Raw genomic sequence first — 18036 nt, 5'->3', positions numbered from 1 at the left:
CGTTGGAGATAAATCAATTTGAAATAACGCAGTATGGTTAATGAATAAGGACGTAATAGTCGATATTGATATAAAGACTAGGGGGAACTTTGCCTAAGAACACGTGTGTCATTAAGGTGAACGTTGCTGTTTTCTACACTGTAAGTGTGGCTTATGGTGTTTATTCCAGGGGCTTAAAACACGCCGGTAAGCTGACGTGTCCTATACCAGAGGATACTCTGTCGCTACAGACAAAGCCACTTAAAAAGGTCAAATTCCTCTCAAGTGAAAGATAAGTTTGGAACTATCTCATTCATTCACTCAGACAAGTTGAGTTGCATATTTTTCCCCCACGGCAGTTACATCAACTAGTGTTGTGCTGCACAATGTTAACCATGAGAGGATAAACAGATGCTTTAGTGACGACAAACAAGAGAGATGATAACAATGTTTGCTGAGAACTGTCTGTTACACGTGGACTTCGCAAAGGTATACTATACAGGAACACGCTGTTTATGATCAATTTTAACTATCAAGTGGTGGTAAAAGAAAATTCTTTAAAATAACATACTGCTTTCTGTGCATTATAATGTATCAGTATAATCGACTTTTTGCACGTATAGGCCTACTAACTCCTCTGAATAGAATGAATGAAAATAATGCTCATATTTAAGAAATTTTCATTCGCTTTCATCCTCTTTTCTTGTTAAGCCTCATATTCATTATTTCACCGCTAATCATGTCTATACCTGTTTGTTATATACTAGGTAACCTATATACTAGAAATGCATGCATAATGTATATGTGGTATATGTATAATGTGTGCCTATGTATGAAATTCGGTTGGTACGTGTCTGATAATACAGTCCTCTATAGGTATGCATAACTATGATATGCTTATGTATCTCCATGTAAGTATACTGATTTCTATATTCCATCCGATGAATAGCTGATTTCGAAAGACTCACTTCAAAGTAAAAGCTATTGGGTTATATGTATTCATGTGCATCTCTGCAGCATTATGATAATCATAATTACAATTACAGATAAAAATCATTATGTGCAATTGAGAGTCAAATAATAAACTGCATCCACGCTAGCAATGGTTGAATAGGCTATGGAAATGTGTTTGTGCCTTCAATTCCACCTTGCCTGGTTTAATGACCATGCATGTCTTCTGTTTCTTATAGTGCTATAATAATTATTATTACCTTCTCTTTAAGTTTATATATCCATTGACATTGAACACCTGTAGTTCAACACATCCATCACTGAGGATGTGTCGTTGTCTTGGTTTCGCTGGAAAATAAAGCAAAACTATCATTCGGGCTACATCATGATCTCCTATGTCATTTTTTTTTTATTGACAATTTACTGTTGATTTAATGAGTAGGTTTTTAACACATATTTTGAAGTTGATATCATACAGGTTCAAGATTAGTTACCACGTGACATTGATATAGGGCCTATTACAATATTTCATGATAATGGTTATGTATTTCTTTTCTTTCTAACGTAATATCATAATAACATGTATGTCATTGTAACAATGTTGTATGTTATTTTGAGAGAGATAAACAATAATATGGGAAAATATAGATTTAAGCGATGGCGAACCCGTATACGGTCAATAAACAAGACAAACTCACACTACAGTATATCTTCGATATTAATGATTTTTTTTTTTACATCTTCACACTTCATGTGGACTCTACAATGTTGAAATAATACAAATTGTGGGCATTCGCAACTTAAAACGCCCTTGCTGACTTGGCACAACGATCAGGGCGCTGCTTAAAGGTTCATCGTGGATAAAAATAACTATATTATGTCGTGGTAAATCGAATAGTTTCGTTATGACTGTTCAAGTTTTGTGGGGAGGAAACCTTAAAAAAATACAAATTGACACTTCTAGAATCAAAGCAATGACCTTATACAGGAAGCCCATGTCACGGGATAAACCAAACCGACATCTTTTGCATATAAAAGGTAATTTGATACAAAAATACGGTACTTCTAAATGGAATAATATCTCATTTCTTTTAGAATGCATATTGCGCTTTCATTGTCACAGAGAAATGAATCTTTTATTATCATGGACAACTTGTATTTTACACAATGTAAGCTATGCTGCAAGGTGGTAATCGTGAGTAGGTTGAAATTCTTTATTAATACATTGCAAGTTACACGTGTAAACCATTCTTGGACTCCGATCACCCGTCCGCACTGTGTACACGGGGACAGACCTAAGTCACCTGACCACATGTTTGCCGGTCATATGACCACACTACCTGAAGTCACATGCTCTCCGAGCTCCAAGTTCCGCGTCTGATCGCTCGATTGCGACTACTGTAAGTACTGTACTGTCAGTCACACAAATGTCGATCTTTGTGATAGGAGTTCGCCTTGAAGTTTTTGTTAGTTTCTTTCTCAGATTGTAATTCAGAGTTAATTGTGGGAGAGAATCCCGTGAAATTGTGCAGCACAGAAGTCGAATTGAGAAAGGAGGAGGCAAATATGAGGTCTCTTACAAGCCTGCTACTGCTGGTCATCCTGAGCTTGTTGTTGGTCGTGTCAACGGCGCACGTGAACGGTAAGGTCAGAATCAATCACGGCCACGCACGGCGCGCGGCCCCTTGTAAAGTGCTACTAATCACTGGCACTGCGCAAGCTGTCGTGCTGTTTTTGCGTAAAATATACAGAGGGATAACAGTAACTTACTTATCACATTCCAGAAAGTTTGATGACTGTCATAGCAACAATGTCAGATATCAGAGACAGAGTTGTGTTGTTTATTTGTTTTGATGCATCTTGATAATCCTTTGATTACATTTTGTTGTCAGGTCGATGAAAAGCTCAATCTTTTGATCACATCTTAATCTTCTAGGATCTATCTATCGCTTTATTGCTGAGCATTTTCAATATCTGTATCTTTAGAACAGAATCTTGCTATTAAAGGCTTACAGTGTATTTGTCTACTATGATTTAACAATGTTCAATACAACTCCATGAAAAATATTTGAAAAAAGAAAAGATGATTGGAAAATTTATGTGCTTCGTTTTTTGTATGTAATATTTTTATTTAATAATTGATTTTACATCCCTGTATCTGTAGACTAAGTTAAGAGTGTGTGATAGGATGTGGAAAGGTCATGGAAATTATCAAAAATCATCTACCAGAGAACCATGAAAACTCAGGGATGCCAAGTTCAAAAAATCTTTATGAGTGAGATTTTCATGACTCGGCATCGCTCGGCATCTCGGAGCGCGAATGTGCGCGCAAGCGAGGGTGTAACAGGGGTTTTCCCCCTGTGGCCTCCCACGTTAGGGAGCTTTTTCAATGTTTAGCTCTTAAGTTGAGTGACCATTTTTTACTTATTTGAAAGACGTAAGGGAAATATACCTTCAATTCCAACTATCACTTTAATCTTTTGAGCTATGCTCCTTATTATAGGCCCAAGTTGCAGACTTCGCCCAATGCGTGAGAAAAATGGGTGCCATGCGTGAGATCGTGAGACAGACCCTAAATGCTTGAGTCTCACGCAGAATGTGTGAGACTTGGTAGCTCTGAAAACTCCCTTGACCAAAAATGCTCATGGGGAATGATTTTTTTTTTTTTCACTGTGAAATATAGCACTTACGTTTTATCTGACCCAAAAAGATTTATAGTCCAAGTTTAGGTTTTATTTGCTAAAAGGCACATTAACCAAATGCCATGAAACTTTGCAATTCACTTAATTTGATATATTTTCATGATTCACTCAGCCGCACCCCACTTGAGAAATGAGACCAAGACGAGTGGCCGTCCTGCCCAGGAACCGAAGCAGGACTGGGGCTACGTAGTGGTCCGCCCCAATGCCAACATGTTCTGGTGGCTGTACTACTCAACCCAGCAGCCTTCTGACTCCGTTCCCCTGGTCCTCTGGCTGCAGGTATGGCAAACCTTTGCCTAACAGGAACATGGTACAACTTGTCCCTCTTGACCCAGGCATATAATTGGGTACATTGTACCTGGCAATGCTAGCAGGAGGCTCTGGTAGAATTTAGTAGCAACACTATGGCCCGAATTCACGAAGGTGGTACAAACGAAACCATGGTTTAAACCATGGACAAAAACCATGGAGCGCCAAGTGTCAAACGGAATATTTCGTTACGAAATTGGTCATTTCGTCGACAAAATGACTGTTCCGTTAACGAAATTATCATTTCGTGGACGAAATGTTCATTTAGTTACAAAATGTTGTCATTACTTTACAAAATAATCATTTCATCGACGAAATGACTGATTTCGTAGCGAAATATCCCATGCGACACTTGGCATTCCATGGTTTTTGTCCATGGTTTAAACCATGGTTTCATTTGTACCACCATCGTGAATTCGGGCCTAAGAGGCTACCCTGGATAAAGAAGACCATATCATCATTATTACACATAGAAGGGGAACCCTGTCTGATGTTAAAGACATGTCTGCATTATGCAGGACACTTTCAAGGAGCTGTTGTATTTCTTTGAATCTGCTACTTGTGATCAGGTGATAGGGTCATGGATAACCAAGTGGTGACATCATGATTTTCGAAATTTTTGTATTCATATGCCTGTTTATTTATCAAATCTATTTGCACATTGTTATACTTCTTAGTATTAAAAAAAAATGACTAGAGTTTTAAAGTCTAACCACCGCAGTATATCAAGTATCAGTGTCTTCAACTTTATATGGTTTGAAAAAATGTTTTAGGGAGGTCCAGGTGGCTCATCAACTGGCTTTGGCAACTTTGAGGAGATTGGACCGCTGGATGTGAACCAGAACCCAAGAGATACAACATGGGTGAGTTACATCCATCACAAAGCACACAAACTCAATAATTTGTCATTTTTGCCTGAAAATAACAGTATTTGATTCTATTTCCATCACTGTAGTGCTCAGTCACAAATTAAACCTCCAGTTAGCAATCTTTGAAATCCCAATTTATGAAATGTCATACTCACAAAGTATGTATCACACATAGATAGAGTTTCAATCTCTAGGATTTGTTGGGGGTAACAATTAAGCAACTTTCAGAATATTACCTTGCAAAGATATAGTGCACTACTTCTCCAAGACAGTTACAATACAATTACATTTCATTGAATGAAAGTGCCAGATAAGATTAATGACTGGAAAGCTCCAAGACAGGAACATGTTTAGTGACAGAGCTTGACACGATAGATTGACTGTGAGAGCAGCAAATGATACAGCCAACAATCTTTAGACTGTGGCAATGAAAAAAGAAAAAGGCGCAACATAATACGCACCTCTGCAGCGCTTATGTTTTGCCGAGTTCCATCGTAAGATCCATTTACACAATAAGGAAATGTTTTTGACCTTCAATTTCTTCTTGATGTATGTGTTTGTTTTTGGATAACATTGTCCTAACATATCAGATTCACTCTTGTCCCATATTTTGTCATGCACATAAACTGTTTGTCCAAGGACACCATATCTCATATACTCTGCATCCTTCTGTTAACACACAGGTCTCTGTTGCCAACGTTCTGTTCATTGACAATCCTGTTGGGGCAGGGTACAGCTATGTCACTGAGGACTCAGCATACACCACCAATGTCAGCCAGATTGCGGACGATCTTCTCACCTGCATAACAGCATTCTTCAAGAAACTACCTCAGTTTGAGGTAAGATTGGCACCATCTATCATTGTCTGGAGCAAGTAGTTTTCCTCCCCCCACCTCCTGCTGTTTATCAAAACTTGTTGGACCTATGAAACAAAACCAGATCCACCACAGCTCAAAATGATGACTTTCGGGGGGGGGGGGGGGGGGGGGGAATGCCAGCTTATTACAATAAAAAAAGAGTGTCATTGGTGTGAATAACACTTAAAGAAAAAAAAATCACCAAACATGGGTATTTTGCGTATCCAACTGATGAGTCGAAATAATGGTGTGCACCTCAGGTTTTCTGAATATGTGAATAGCAAATGTCATCTATCTATGAATTGTAAGCTTTGGTGAGCATGGAGATAGGAAACTCTGAGTGACATCTTGAACAACTTTAGAGAATAATCCATGTCGAAAGGGGGCAATATGCAAGGCTGCACACTGGCACTGATATGACGGTCCAGACTAGTAAATATCACTGTCAATTCAGTAACTTTTCAGGAATGGACCGTAAAAAATTGAAAAACTGGGTACCTACTTGTCCTACAGGGACAGGTTGGACCAGTAGAAAAAAGGGGTTAGTGTGCCGTCCTACAATATGGGTACTGTAAAAGTGGAAATTTTTGCTGCATGAAAAATTTTCATGCATTTTGCGTGATCAGAAACTAGTGCAAAAATGAAAGCACACAAATCTTTTTGCTAATCATATGTTCTATTAATGTTTACATTTTGCAGAATTAAAAACAGGCAAAGTTCATCTTATTCTGAAAAATTACTCACACAAATATATTCACTTTTACAGTAGTCATGAAACTTAGTGGGGATACATACTCAACCAAACTAAACAACACTTATGATATTGTGAGCCATTGACATGATCTCTTTCCAGCCCATATTGTTCCAGAAAGAGATAAAAGAGGCACATGCTCCCTATATATTTTTATAGCATTTAATATTTATGCTGATACTGAGTATGTGTACATTGAGAAAGCTGACATGTTTTGAGAAGTTGCGGACTTCAAAGGTAACATTGTCATTTTGTATCACTTGCCTCATTTGTCTAACTTGATCAATATCTTTGCAGACAATCCCTTTCTACATCTTTTCGGAGTCGTACGGTGGAAAGATGACCGCAGCCTTCAGCCAAAAACTGCTGCAGGTGAGTTTATAGTGCTCAATCATTGATTTAATGTGTCTCCTTCAGAGTTTAGCTATTACTGAAACATCAGCATGTTCTTGATTGATTGACTTGATTTGTAATAGACTGCTTTTTGAAGATTCTCCATACAACCTGAACTACGCTCTTCTTGCAGAAATAATTATGAAACTAGAGAAGCACTCTGAGAGCGCAGACCTCCGCCAAGCATGCCGCTCATTTCCACCACTGATCTTGTTTTTCCATAGAGATCAGTGATTTGCACCCATACGTACTTATAGCATTGTGTGCTGAAAGTCGCCCGGTTTACCAATATAGAAACCTTTTGTTACGTCATAAACTTCCAGCTGCACGGCGCGCCTCAACTTGGCAGAAACTAGAGCACGCACTTTAGTGCACGCATGTAAACATCTGAACTCCCAAGTTCATTGACTCTACCTGCCAAAAAAATCAAAAATCCTCCATAAATTCCGCAAAAATTCTCGGATCACTACCAAAATTTAATCATCTGTTACTTGTATCATTCTAGACTTTTCCTGCAAGTTCATCAAAATCCGTGAACTACTTTTTGATTTATTTTGCACGCGGACAAACCAACAAACCAATGGTAACGAAAACATAACCTCCTCCCTTGGTGGAGGTAATTAGATAAATACCGGTACTAAATTCGAACTCCTTTTTGGAAAAGTATCTTCAAACTCTGACAATAATATGTTCATTCAAGCAACTTTATATATCAAAGTAAACATCATTTCAACTGGAATAACAAGTTTTGATTTATGGCCTCAGTAGTCCATGCCATGCATTCCATTCTTGAGTACCGCTATTGGAGCAGACCTTGACCACTAGTACACAGGTATTTCAGTAGTTTTAATGTTTGATTTTAAAGTGATGATGAGTCGATTTAAAGATCAAATCGAATACCCACTTGGCATCTGACTGGGCCTGTCACAAAAATAATCAGATTTGTTTGTTTGTTTGTTTGTTTGTTTTTTAAACTGAGTCACTGTCAACATGTAAAAATGAAAACTTTAATCAATCGTTTTGTACTATATATGAAAAGATAGACAGATAGATGAAAAATAGATACATAGATGAATAGATAGATAAATTGATAGTTAGATGGTAAGTTTTTCATTTTTCTGTGCATTGATACAATTTCTTTCAATTTTGCTAACTTTTTCCAGGCAATTGAAGCAGGAAAAGTCAAATCAAACTTCAAAGGCTTTGCCATGGGAGATTCTTGGATTTCACCAGTAGGTAAGCTGCATAAATCATGGAAAAAATTGTGATGAAGACAAAATAGCTAAAGTTAGTCCTTCCCTCCTAAAAAAAAAACAACAACATCAAAAAAAAAAAGAAGAAATCTCCTTCTCACAGATAATAATATGTATGCTCATTGTATTTGGTGTGATTTTTTTTTTTAATTTGTAGTTTAATTTTCATGGTTTAGGCCATTCATCCAACATGTTTGGATTGTACATTCATCATCTTTCATCTACATCAGGAAAAGAAAAATGTTGAATGATGAAACCACTCTACTGGCATGGTATTTCCATGGTAATAAAAGGCTTTGTCTGTACCTCCGCAGAAATTAATGTCAATGGAATCATGTCGTTGTGAACTTTACTTTGACTATCTTTCTATTTCATTCAGATTCAGTGATGACATGGGCACCATACCTAAGGTCTACTGTAAGTATTTTAGCCAAAACATAGGAAAAAATCCTTGCTTCAATCAAGATTTCTTATTTTACCTGTAGCTATGATGATCATTTCATTTATAATTGTTTTAATTTTTCTTTGAAAGACAAAAAACGAAAAGCACTTGGAAGGAGATGAAATGTATATGTTTTGATTCAGGCTGCTTGCCTCAAATAGTGAATTTTTCTTCGTATAATGATTATACAACATACCAAAGAGTGCGTAAACAAGCCCATGAAGTATTCATCTTTTCTATTCTCTCACTGTCACTGTGTCTTTCTTTCCATCTGTCTATGTGACTGTCTCTCTCTCTCTCTCTCTCTTTCTCAATCTTCATGTTTGTATGTTTGTGTGTGTGTATGTGCAGTCACTCTTAGATGTTAACGGCTATGCTGCCGTCCAGAGCCTTGCAGAGAAAACCAAGGCTGCCTTTGACCAGGGTCGCTACACCGAGTCCACAACACTATGGGGAGAGACAGAAGACGCAATAGAAGTGGTAAGATTGTAGATATCATCAACAACATATGTTTGTTTGTTGTTGATTTTTTTTTCAGCCATTATTATTACTATAGATGGTAGCAAGGTATATTCCCCTTCTTGTCAAGGTTACTGGTCCATGATCTCTTTCCCCAACATATTTTCGATGTAGAAACACTTGTTTGTTTGCATTGCATTACATCTTCAAAAAACATATGCCATTAGAGTGTGCAGCAAAAATGAACTCAAACTGTCCACTTTGTTGTCTTGCTTGCATATTGGAAGTGAGACATACACTGTACAATGTAGGCATCACTTTTCCATTGTCATTGTCATTTTTGTTGTCATTGTTGGCAGTGGCAGCTTTGTCAACAATTTGGTAAAGGTCAGAGTCTATACTTTTGCCTTTTTTGAAAGTCTCAAATAGTTCCTGACTCGCAACATTCTCAGAAAAAAAAAACCTTTGCAAAATATATGATGTATACAGTAGTCAATGTTACATAACATGTATACAGTAGTCAATGTTACATAACACATGATCTATTGAGGGAATGTGCAAATGCATTTGTTTGTAAAACCACAATCTCAGTGTCTTTTTATAAATAGTAATTTTTCCTTGTAGTATGTTGCAATAGTAGCATGCAACTGAAGTGGCTTTATTAATTGTTTTCTTGATTTATTGTGAACTGAGTCATATATACCTTCATCCCATGTTATGACTTTGAGGACACCCATTTTTGTAATATATCTTGATACCAGCACTGATTAAGGAAGCAAGCAATACAGAGTGGATTTCAATTACATATGTGTTACCACACGTCTTGGTCTGGATGATAATGACAGTAAACCATATTTAGATATCTCATATCACACACACATGCACAAGAAAAATGAATTATTACCTCTATGCACATTGAAGGAAAATATAGAAATAAAGGAAAATAAACATATGAGAGAGGAGGAGAACAAGGTGAGATAAAAAGTGACAAAAATTTGACATACAGCGCAGAACCTAATCCATCAGCAAGAGAATGTTCTCAAAAGACTGTTGGATGGATATTGTCATCATGTCTTGTTTTGTGTGTTGTAAGTGTTGAAGGATTACCATTACAGTTTTGCATCTCTGCTTTATGGAGAGAAATAATGAAGTAAACCTTTTGATTTGTGATTAGACATGTGTCTGTTTTGTTTGTTTGTTTGTTTGCACAGCATCAAGTCAATTCACAATCAATGCTTACAAGTTTGCTCTGTTTGTAGTGTGCATGCCTCAAGCTTGAGTCCCACTGAAAAATGTCTAGCGGTGTTGCATGTCATCTGCCTTTTCAATCAAAAAACAAACAAACTAGAAAATCACTCTGAGAGCACAGACCTCCGCCAAGCATGCAGCTCATTTCCACCACTGATCTTGTTCTTCCATAGAGATATCAGTGATTTCCACCCATACGTATTTATAGCATTGTGTGCTGAAAGTTGCCGGATTTCCCAATATTGAAGCCTTTGTTACGTCATAAACCCTCAGCTGCACGGCGCGCCTCGCCCTAGCAGAAACTAGAGCACGCACTTCAGTGCGCGCATGCAAACCTCAAATACGCGCAGCCTGAACTCCCAAGTTCATTGACCCTACCTGCCAAAATATAAAAATCCTTCATAAATTCCCCCAAAATGGTCGGATCACTACCAAAATTTAATCATTTGTTAGTTGTATCATTCGTAACCTTTCCTGCAAGTTTCATCCAAATCCGTTAGCTACTTTTTGAGTTATTTTGCACACAGACAAACTAACTAACAAACATACAAGCCAACAGTAACGAAAACATAACCTCCTCCCTTGGCGGGGGTAAAAAGACTGCTCTTTCCCTGGAAGGGACTTGAATTAAAGGTGTTATGCACAAGAGCTCACAACTCAAGACACCCCAGAAATCCCACTTCATTTCTCATTCAAAGAGTAAGATACAAATGTGGTTTGAGTGCTCCATCTTAAGCACACTGTGGAAACTTAAAAATGATACAGACAACCAGACGACCATTAATTAGTAAAAAGACCATTTTGTGCTATAGGAAATAATATGGCATTTAGAAATATATGTAAATTGCTGATATGGCATGCCAGTCATTTGCCAATGGCATTGCTAACAGAAGGCAACCTTTCTTCTCTCATTTTTATTGATAGAATACTGACAATGTGAACTTCTACAACATCTTGCAGCACAATGTTCCAGATGAGAAGATGATGAAAACTGCTTCAGTGTTTGGTATGTGGGGGAGAGTATTTCCAAGACGGCAGTCATGTATTGTATGAAAGGAGAAAGAAAGAAAAAGAACAAGAAGTGAGACTTGAATCTGACCAAGGCCACCCTGAAATGGGTGTACTGTAGATAGTCTTAGCAAAGGTGATGCCAGCCATGAGGTGCCTCAAATTCAGGCTACCTCTGGAGATGGCTTGAGGCCTTCCTGGAATGTGTCAGCATGGCTGTGCATAAACCACAAGATCCGGAATTGAGGCTGGTTTCTCTCAGACTTTGCAGACAAACTGGTTACCTGATCTATTGATAATCATTGTTTGTTTTTTTCATTGTCAGATTTATTTGTTTGTTGTTGTTGTTGTTGCTGTTGTCGTTTTTTTGTTGTTGTTGTTGGTTGGTTTTTTTTTTTGGAGGGGTGGGGTGGGCAGTCACATCTGAAAGACAAATTGATGTGCGTATATATACCACCAGGCTTGTTTCATTCATGAATGTCCCCCCCCCCCCCAAAAAAAAAAAAATTCCGTCAGCTATCCCCCGCCCCTTCACATGTACATAATATATAATATTTTGGATATGATGATTACTCACTTTAGAGATTGAATGCTGGATGTCGATAAAATATTTGTAGCTAGTCATCTTGTAACGCGAGTCGACTCAGATAATCTGTTATGCTGTCAGTTTAGTCATACTCATATTTCTTCTCAGAGCGTCTGCGTCATCGTCATTTGGACGTTTACTCCAACGATGCCCTGAGCGAGCTCATGAATGGACCACTCAAGAAGAAGCTGGGGATCCCGAGCAGTGTAACATGGGGAGGTAAGATGACCTCATACCAGTTAGGTTTCCATGGAAACATCCTGCCAGAAGCCACCAGTTGACTGCATAGGATGACCAATGGAAGGGGAGGGATTGATATTAATGATAATGATTGGAATGAAGACATGTTGGTCTCATTTAATTTTAAGTGGTTGTGATGTTTAGCCTTGTTCTTCTTGCATTGTAAAGAGTGAGGGATGCATTACAAAGTTTCAGTTAAATGGCCATGAATGCTATGAATATTCTGTTTAATTCATTATTATATTAAGACATATTTCATATAATACGTATAATATGTATTCATTTTTAAGAGTTGTGACTGCTTATAGATGTAACATGAATCAATTTGTAACTGTATGCAAAGTCACAATTACTTGACCCTTTGTGCGGTACGAGGATCCTGATGGGTCAGATTTTGAGAATACATAATTCTCTCTTTGCCACTGATTGTTAAGTATACAGGAACTGAGTTTTCACATATTTGGCACTCAAAACCATCCTGAAAGCGTCTGGTTTATTACTTCCAATGTTCCTTCTCCTTCAAGGTCAGTCTGGGGAGGTGTTTGAGAAGCAGAGGGAAGACTTCATGAAACCTGTCATTGATATCGGTGAGTAAAGCTTGTCACACTAAAGTTTCGTCAGTAATTTGCATACTCATCTACATCCAGGTCAAATTCAAGTTTATCTAGAGAGAAAAAAAAAGTGCTTTAATATAAAGGTTCATGCTCATATTTCATTTTGGTTTTGGTTTTGTTTAATTTGTTTGTTTTTTGTTGTTTGTTGTGGGGGTTGGACAAAAGGTCTAATGAGCCTTTGCCATGGGGATGCCAGCGACATGATTTATTATGTATTGAATCTACTGAGATTGGAGTACCACAACAAGTTGACAGTAAGATATGTGTACAAGCCTTCTTTGACAAACCCTTGTCAGTCAGTGGTCAGTTGGTTGATCAGTCAAATGGACAGAAAACGATACATTGTATAAACTGTATGGAATGTCTATCACATGTAAATCAATTGAATATAAAGTTTGCTTTGTTGTACATCATGCATAGCCTCAGGGTATAGATGTTACAGGTTTGTTATTGTGTGTGTTTGCTGGACCAATTGTAAAATGGAAAATAGTAGAAACTTGCAAGGAAATAGAGATTGAAGGATATATATTCATTTTTTCTTAAAAAGATGCCAAAGTCTGTACTCAAGGGGGATAGACTAATTAACAAACAGTTGTCAGTTTGTGTTTATTTTCATTTGCTTTGTTTGTTTTTTCTACACAGTTGATAACCTGATCACTAACTCTAGTCTTCATGTCATCGTCTACAATGGTCAGCTGGACTTGATAGTGGACACGCCAGGTCGGTGACAAGACTTATTTCCCTTGTAGTATTCCATTCAGTGTTTGCCATCATTGGATAGTGACCACCTGCAGTATCTTGAATGTCTAACATGGAGGACTTTAGAAAAGAAGCAAAGAAGTTAAAAAACATACATGAGGTGGTTGATAAAAGGAATATCAAGATTGAATAATCTGATCTGCACAGACTTGTTTACAAGGAGAGCTAGAACTTAAAAGTCTTCAGCGACACACAATATCTGGACAATAGTTACATCTTAACTGTATGCCATGCCAGTGATAGACTTCCAAGAAATCAGTGTATGTATACTGATTACGCAATTATTCATTTTAAGATTGCACAAAGAGCTCTGGTGGTAATCGTTTGCCTACAGTTGATTTTAATCTCATGAAAGTGTGACTGACCAAAATTTTCTTTGATGGTAAATGCATGAATGCCATTTTTTACTCTGACAGGCACTGAGATCTGGGTCCAGAAGCTAACATGGCCAGGCCTGGCCCATTTTAACAAGACTTCCTGGAACCCTGAGTACACGACCGCACATCCCACAGACACCGCCTTCTTTGTCAAGAGCTACGATAACTTTGCCTTCTTTTGGATCTTGAAGGCAGGCCACATGGTAAGTGGGTTATACATGATTTGCCGCGGCATCTAGAAAAACATGGCCTACAGTGTCTGAGTTCTTGCAAAGCTGCCAGCAGAGAATGCCAACCTGTCTTTCTTTTCCTCAAAGCCCTGATCATTTTCATTGAGAAATCAGTGTTCTCAAAGCAGGAATGTGGAAGAAGTGCACAGTTAGAAAAGGAAAAGGGAAAAGATCATAGAAAAAGAGAAATTTGTTGAAGAGGCACTGAATGTCTAAGACATTTGTTCAAAAACATGAGGAGATATTTACATGTTGGTGTTAACACACACACACAAAAAAAAAAATAAATAAATGGGGCCCTTCTAAAAAATAATTTGCCCCAAGTATACTGATACAGTATATCAAATCAAGTGATTTTATAAGCAGATCAAATGTTGTTATCATTTGATTCTGTGCTAATAAAATGTCACCACGTGGGAGCTCATAAAATGTCTTTTCCTTTTCTAATATGGGAGTGCATAGGAAAACGAAAAAAGAAGTATCCATGTGGGAGCTTATATGACACTTATGCACATTTCAACATGCACGTGAAACATAAATTTCAGCAAAAATGTAAAGTAAATGTGATGACAATTCCCCAAGCGGCAGAGAGTCCTACATGGAAGTAATAGAATTAAATAGATAGATGGATGGTCCAAAAGATTCACGGACAGTAGGAGTTTTAGAGTGAGTCTGAAACATTGATTGCATGTCGTCCCAGGGGTGACAAGACTTTGTATCTCAATTAACATTGAAATGCCTAATAACTCAATATTGAATATTAAAAAAAATACTGAGTTCTAAAGCAGAAGAATTATCATTATAGTCCAAAACATTTCTACATTGTGTAATATCAACATTGATGTTATTTTGTGATATTAAGAGAATGAACAAGTGTTTTTTTCTTTCCTGAAAATTCATGATTTTGAGATGAGACCTTGTCACCCCATGAATGATGTATCTAAAAGATGTTGTTATTTTGGCTAGTATTCCACACAACATGTAATGGGATCATAATTAAAAGGAACAGTCACAAAGTTATAGTATACACAGCTCATGCAAAACAAAACAACGACAAAAAGACACGAAGTCAACCCCACTTGACACTCACCTGACCCCTGTACTCCACCCCACCCCAATAACAACAACAACATATGGAGTTAAAGGGAACCTTTCAGATTATAGTAATTGTGATGTGATTTATTTTTCTGTCATTTTGACCAGGTGCCAGCTGATGCAGGGGATGCAGCTCTCCTGATGTTGGAAATGGTCATCGGCTCTGGCAAGAACTAGTCCAGGTCCTGGATCTGCTCTCGGACCTGTGAAAGATCTTGGCCTTGATTCAAGCCAGGACTTTGATTAAAGATTCTACTAATTGGTGCCCAGTTATTGCCCTATGTAGTCCCACTCCTTGACCTGCACTTCTGATTGGAACTGAGATAGAATTATGCACTTTCTGTTAAAGATGAAAATGCAGTGACTATTTCTATGATGTGTTTCAGTGGACATTCCGAAATCATGCTTGTAGTATCATTACACTTTGGATTACCATAGTCACATTTCATAAAAAAAAAAAAGCACTCTTGTCAGAACTTCAACTTTTGTACAATGATCGCAGCAATTGGGAAAACATTCATCCAACCAACTGTGAGCAATTTTAGTCATTGCTATGGTAACTGTAACTGAAGTCACAAGGATTGGAACTATGTGTGGATTAGGCTCCTGGAATGATTTGACAGTGAGTACTTTGTAATGTATTCAGTAAGAGCCATGGTGTGATTCCATAGCATATGCAGAGATTGATTGCTGTGAGGGTTGTAGTGTGAGTTTGTGACAAAAGTTGATTCTAACATGAAAGCTTACACAATGTACTGTAAAACAAGGAATGTTTGCGTGCATCTCAATTTTGTGAATTTCGTGAGAGCCAAGATTAGTGAAATTAAAATACATGTGAAAGTTCTTGTCTACACTCTATGCATTGAATGTTAGAGGCAACTAGCAAAAATTTCATGCTGCGAAAAAGGTCGTCTCCAATTCGCTAAAATTTCATGCCACAAAAATAGCTTATTTTACAGTAACCATGTGCAGAATGGAGTGTCATAGCATATCAACTGGGATCAGTGTGAGATAAGAAAGTGCACTGTGTGTGACCTGAATGGTAAAACAGCCAATATTTGTTTTATATACCAAATGATACGACATGATGTTTTTGTTGGAAATATTGCCGAGACCTCACTGATTAACACTTCCTCACAGGCCACTTGCATAGGTTCACAAATAAACTACCGATACTCATCGAGTGCTTATGGAGCTGGTTGTACTGTGTTTCAGCTGCATTATAAATTGGTTGTAATAAAAACGAATGATGTTAATGACATAATAACTTCTCTCAGCTATCATCAGATCTCTTTTGATGACACTCGCTCTGTTCAAGTGTTGGGGCACTCTCTGTCCTGACAATAATCAATAAGAGGCTGTCATTTTGAAAATAAACGTAAAATCATCCATTGGTTGCAGCAGTTAAAAAAAATAACTATAAACAAAAATCAATATGTGCAATTACCTATGAACATTTGCCGGCAGTTAAGACTTCATGTTAATATTCTCTGAAAGACATGTATGAATATGAACTTTCTGTATCTGTATAACCTGTATCCATCTGTATAGTTGCTTGGTGTGTTAAGTGTCGCTGGAACTTATAAATGATCTAATCATTGACTTGAGATGTAATATCACTGTAGCATGTGCAGTGTATTAAGATAACATGGTACACCAATTTTGTGACAATTCTATGAGAAAACAGAAAGGAGATAAAAAGGGAAATGTGTAAGCATTAGTATTTTGTCAATGACATTCCATATCATGTGAATAAGCAACATATCTCACAATGTACTACACTTTGAACTCTTGAAATTTACAATCCGGAACAATGATCAGAGTGGTTGTGCAATTTCCATAGATGAAAAAAGATTGCTGAAGGTACTCATCATATATAGTGCTATATGGAAAGTCTTGATTGGAATCTATCTTTGTTCATATCTGTGTGTTTTGTTATAGAAGCCTGTTGCAGTTTAAAGGACATACTGTAAGAGGAAATGTTTGCACATTTCGCACAACAAGAAATTCGTGTGAAAATAAAATCACACAAATTTTCATGCTTACTATATGTATTACACTATTCCATGTTTTGATTCTGTAGAATTTGAAATGTGAAAATCGTCTTACCCGTGGCCAAGTGTGATGAAATATGCAAATATTTCCACTTTTACAGTATATGCCAATATCAGTACTATGCCTATGCATAAAGAGCGCTTCAGCTTTGGTCGGAAAGCCAAATATTTTTGCAGGATCATTCTGTGCTTGCGTGTGGATGTGGTTTTACATTTCATTTCATATCTACACCAATCTGTCCTTGGATTGTGCTGCACTGAAATGCTCAGATTCAGGATACTCTTCTTTGGAGCATCTACAATTGTATTTTGTTGCTACAGAGGCTAGATAAAGTCATCACAGATAAGAGGGATGTAAAAACAGCAATGTACATATAAATTTACATTTAATAGGAGATATTTCAGTCCTTGCTTTTCACAGACTTTATTGCAATCATGTGCCATTCTGGATGGGAATAGTAATTAATACAAGCAGAGAAATCTATAGAAGTGAACAAATATATGTAATGACTAAAAATGTTGCTATATATAGGTTTTATGTTTATTGTTTTAATTTGTGTCATTTTTACCCATGTGGAAGGAAAAATTTTGTATTGCACAGGTAATGTTTTGTCAAATATCTCATGAAATACCTAACTGATGCCTTGTTTAACTTGCACATGCTAAAGCAAGATATGCGCGGACAAGTTTCTGCTACCAAGGGACAGTGTTATTGCCATCGACTTGTGTGAATGAGCATTCAACTACATTATTCTCCTTTCGTTTCTCTGACAGGTTTCAATCGTTTTTTCTTATGTTTGATTCATATCTTGAATGTGAAGGTATTATGTACACATAATAAAATGTGAATAAATTTGACA

General features: G+C 37.3%; 1 protein-coding gene across 1 annotated transcript; it reads left to right on the top strand.

Moving 5' to 3' along the window:
• The first annotated feature begins 2360 nt into the window (after positions 1–2360).
• On the top strand, positions 2361–18036 carry LOC140242144 (retinoid-inducible serine carboxypeptidase-like). Its single transcript, XM_072321909.1, has 14 exons — positions 2361–2572; positions 3745–3911; positions 4715–4804; positions 5494–5649; positions 6716–6790; positions 7975–8047; positions 8444–8481; positions 8858–8986; positions 11138–11219; positions 11916–12026; positions 12572–12634; positions 13304–13381; positions 13837–14000; positions 15231–18036. The coding sequence occupies exons 1-14, from the start codon at positions 2497–2499 to the stop codon at positions 15297–15299; spliced, it is 1371 nt and encodes a 456-aa protein (XP_072178010.1). The 5' UTR covers positions 2361–2496; the 3' UTR covers positions 15300–18036.

Source organism: Diadema setosum, chromosome 18, assembly GCF_964275005.1.
Source record: "Diadema setosum chromosome 18, eeDiaSeto1, whole genome shotgun sequence".
Lineage (NCBI taxonomy): Eukaryota > Metazoa > Echinodermata > Echinoidea > Diadematoida > Diadematidae > Diadema > Diadema setosum.
The sequence above is the reverse complement of the archived record's forward strand: the minus strand, read 5'-3'. Positions and strand labels throughout refer to the sequence as shown.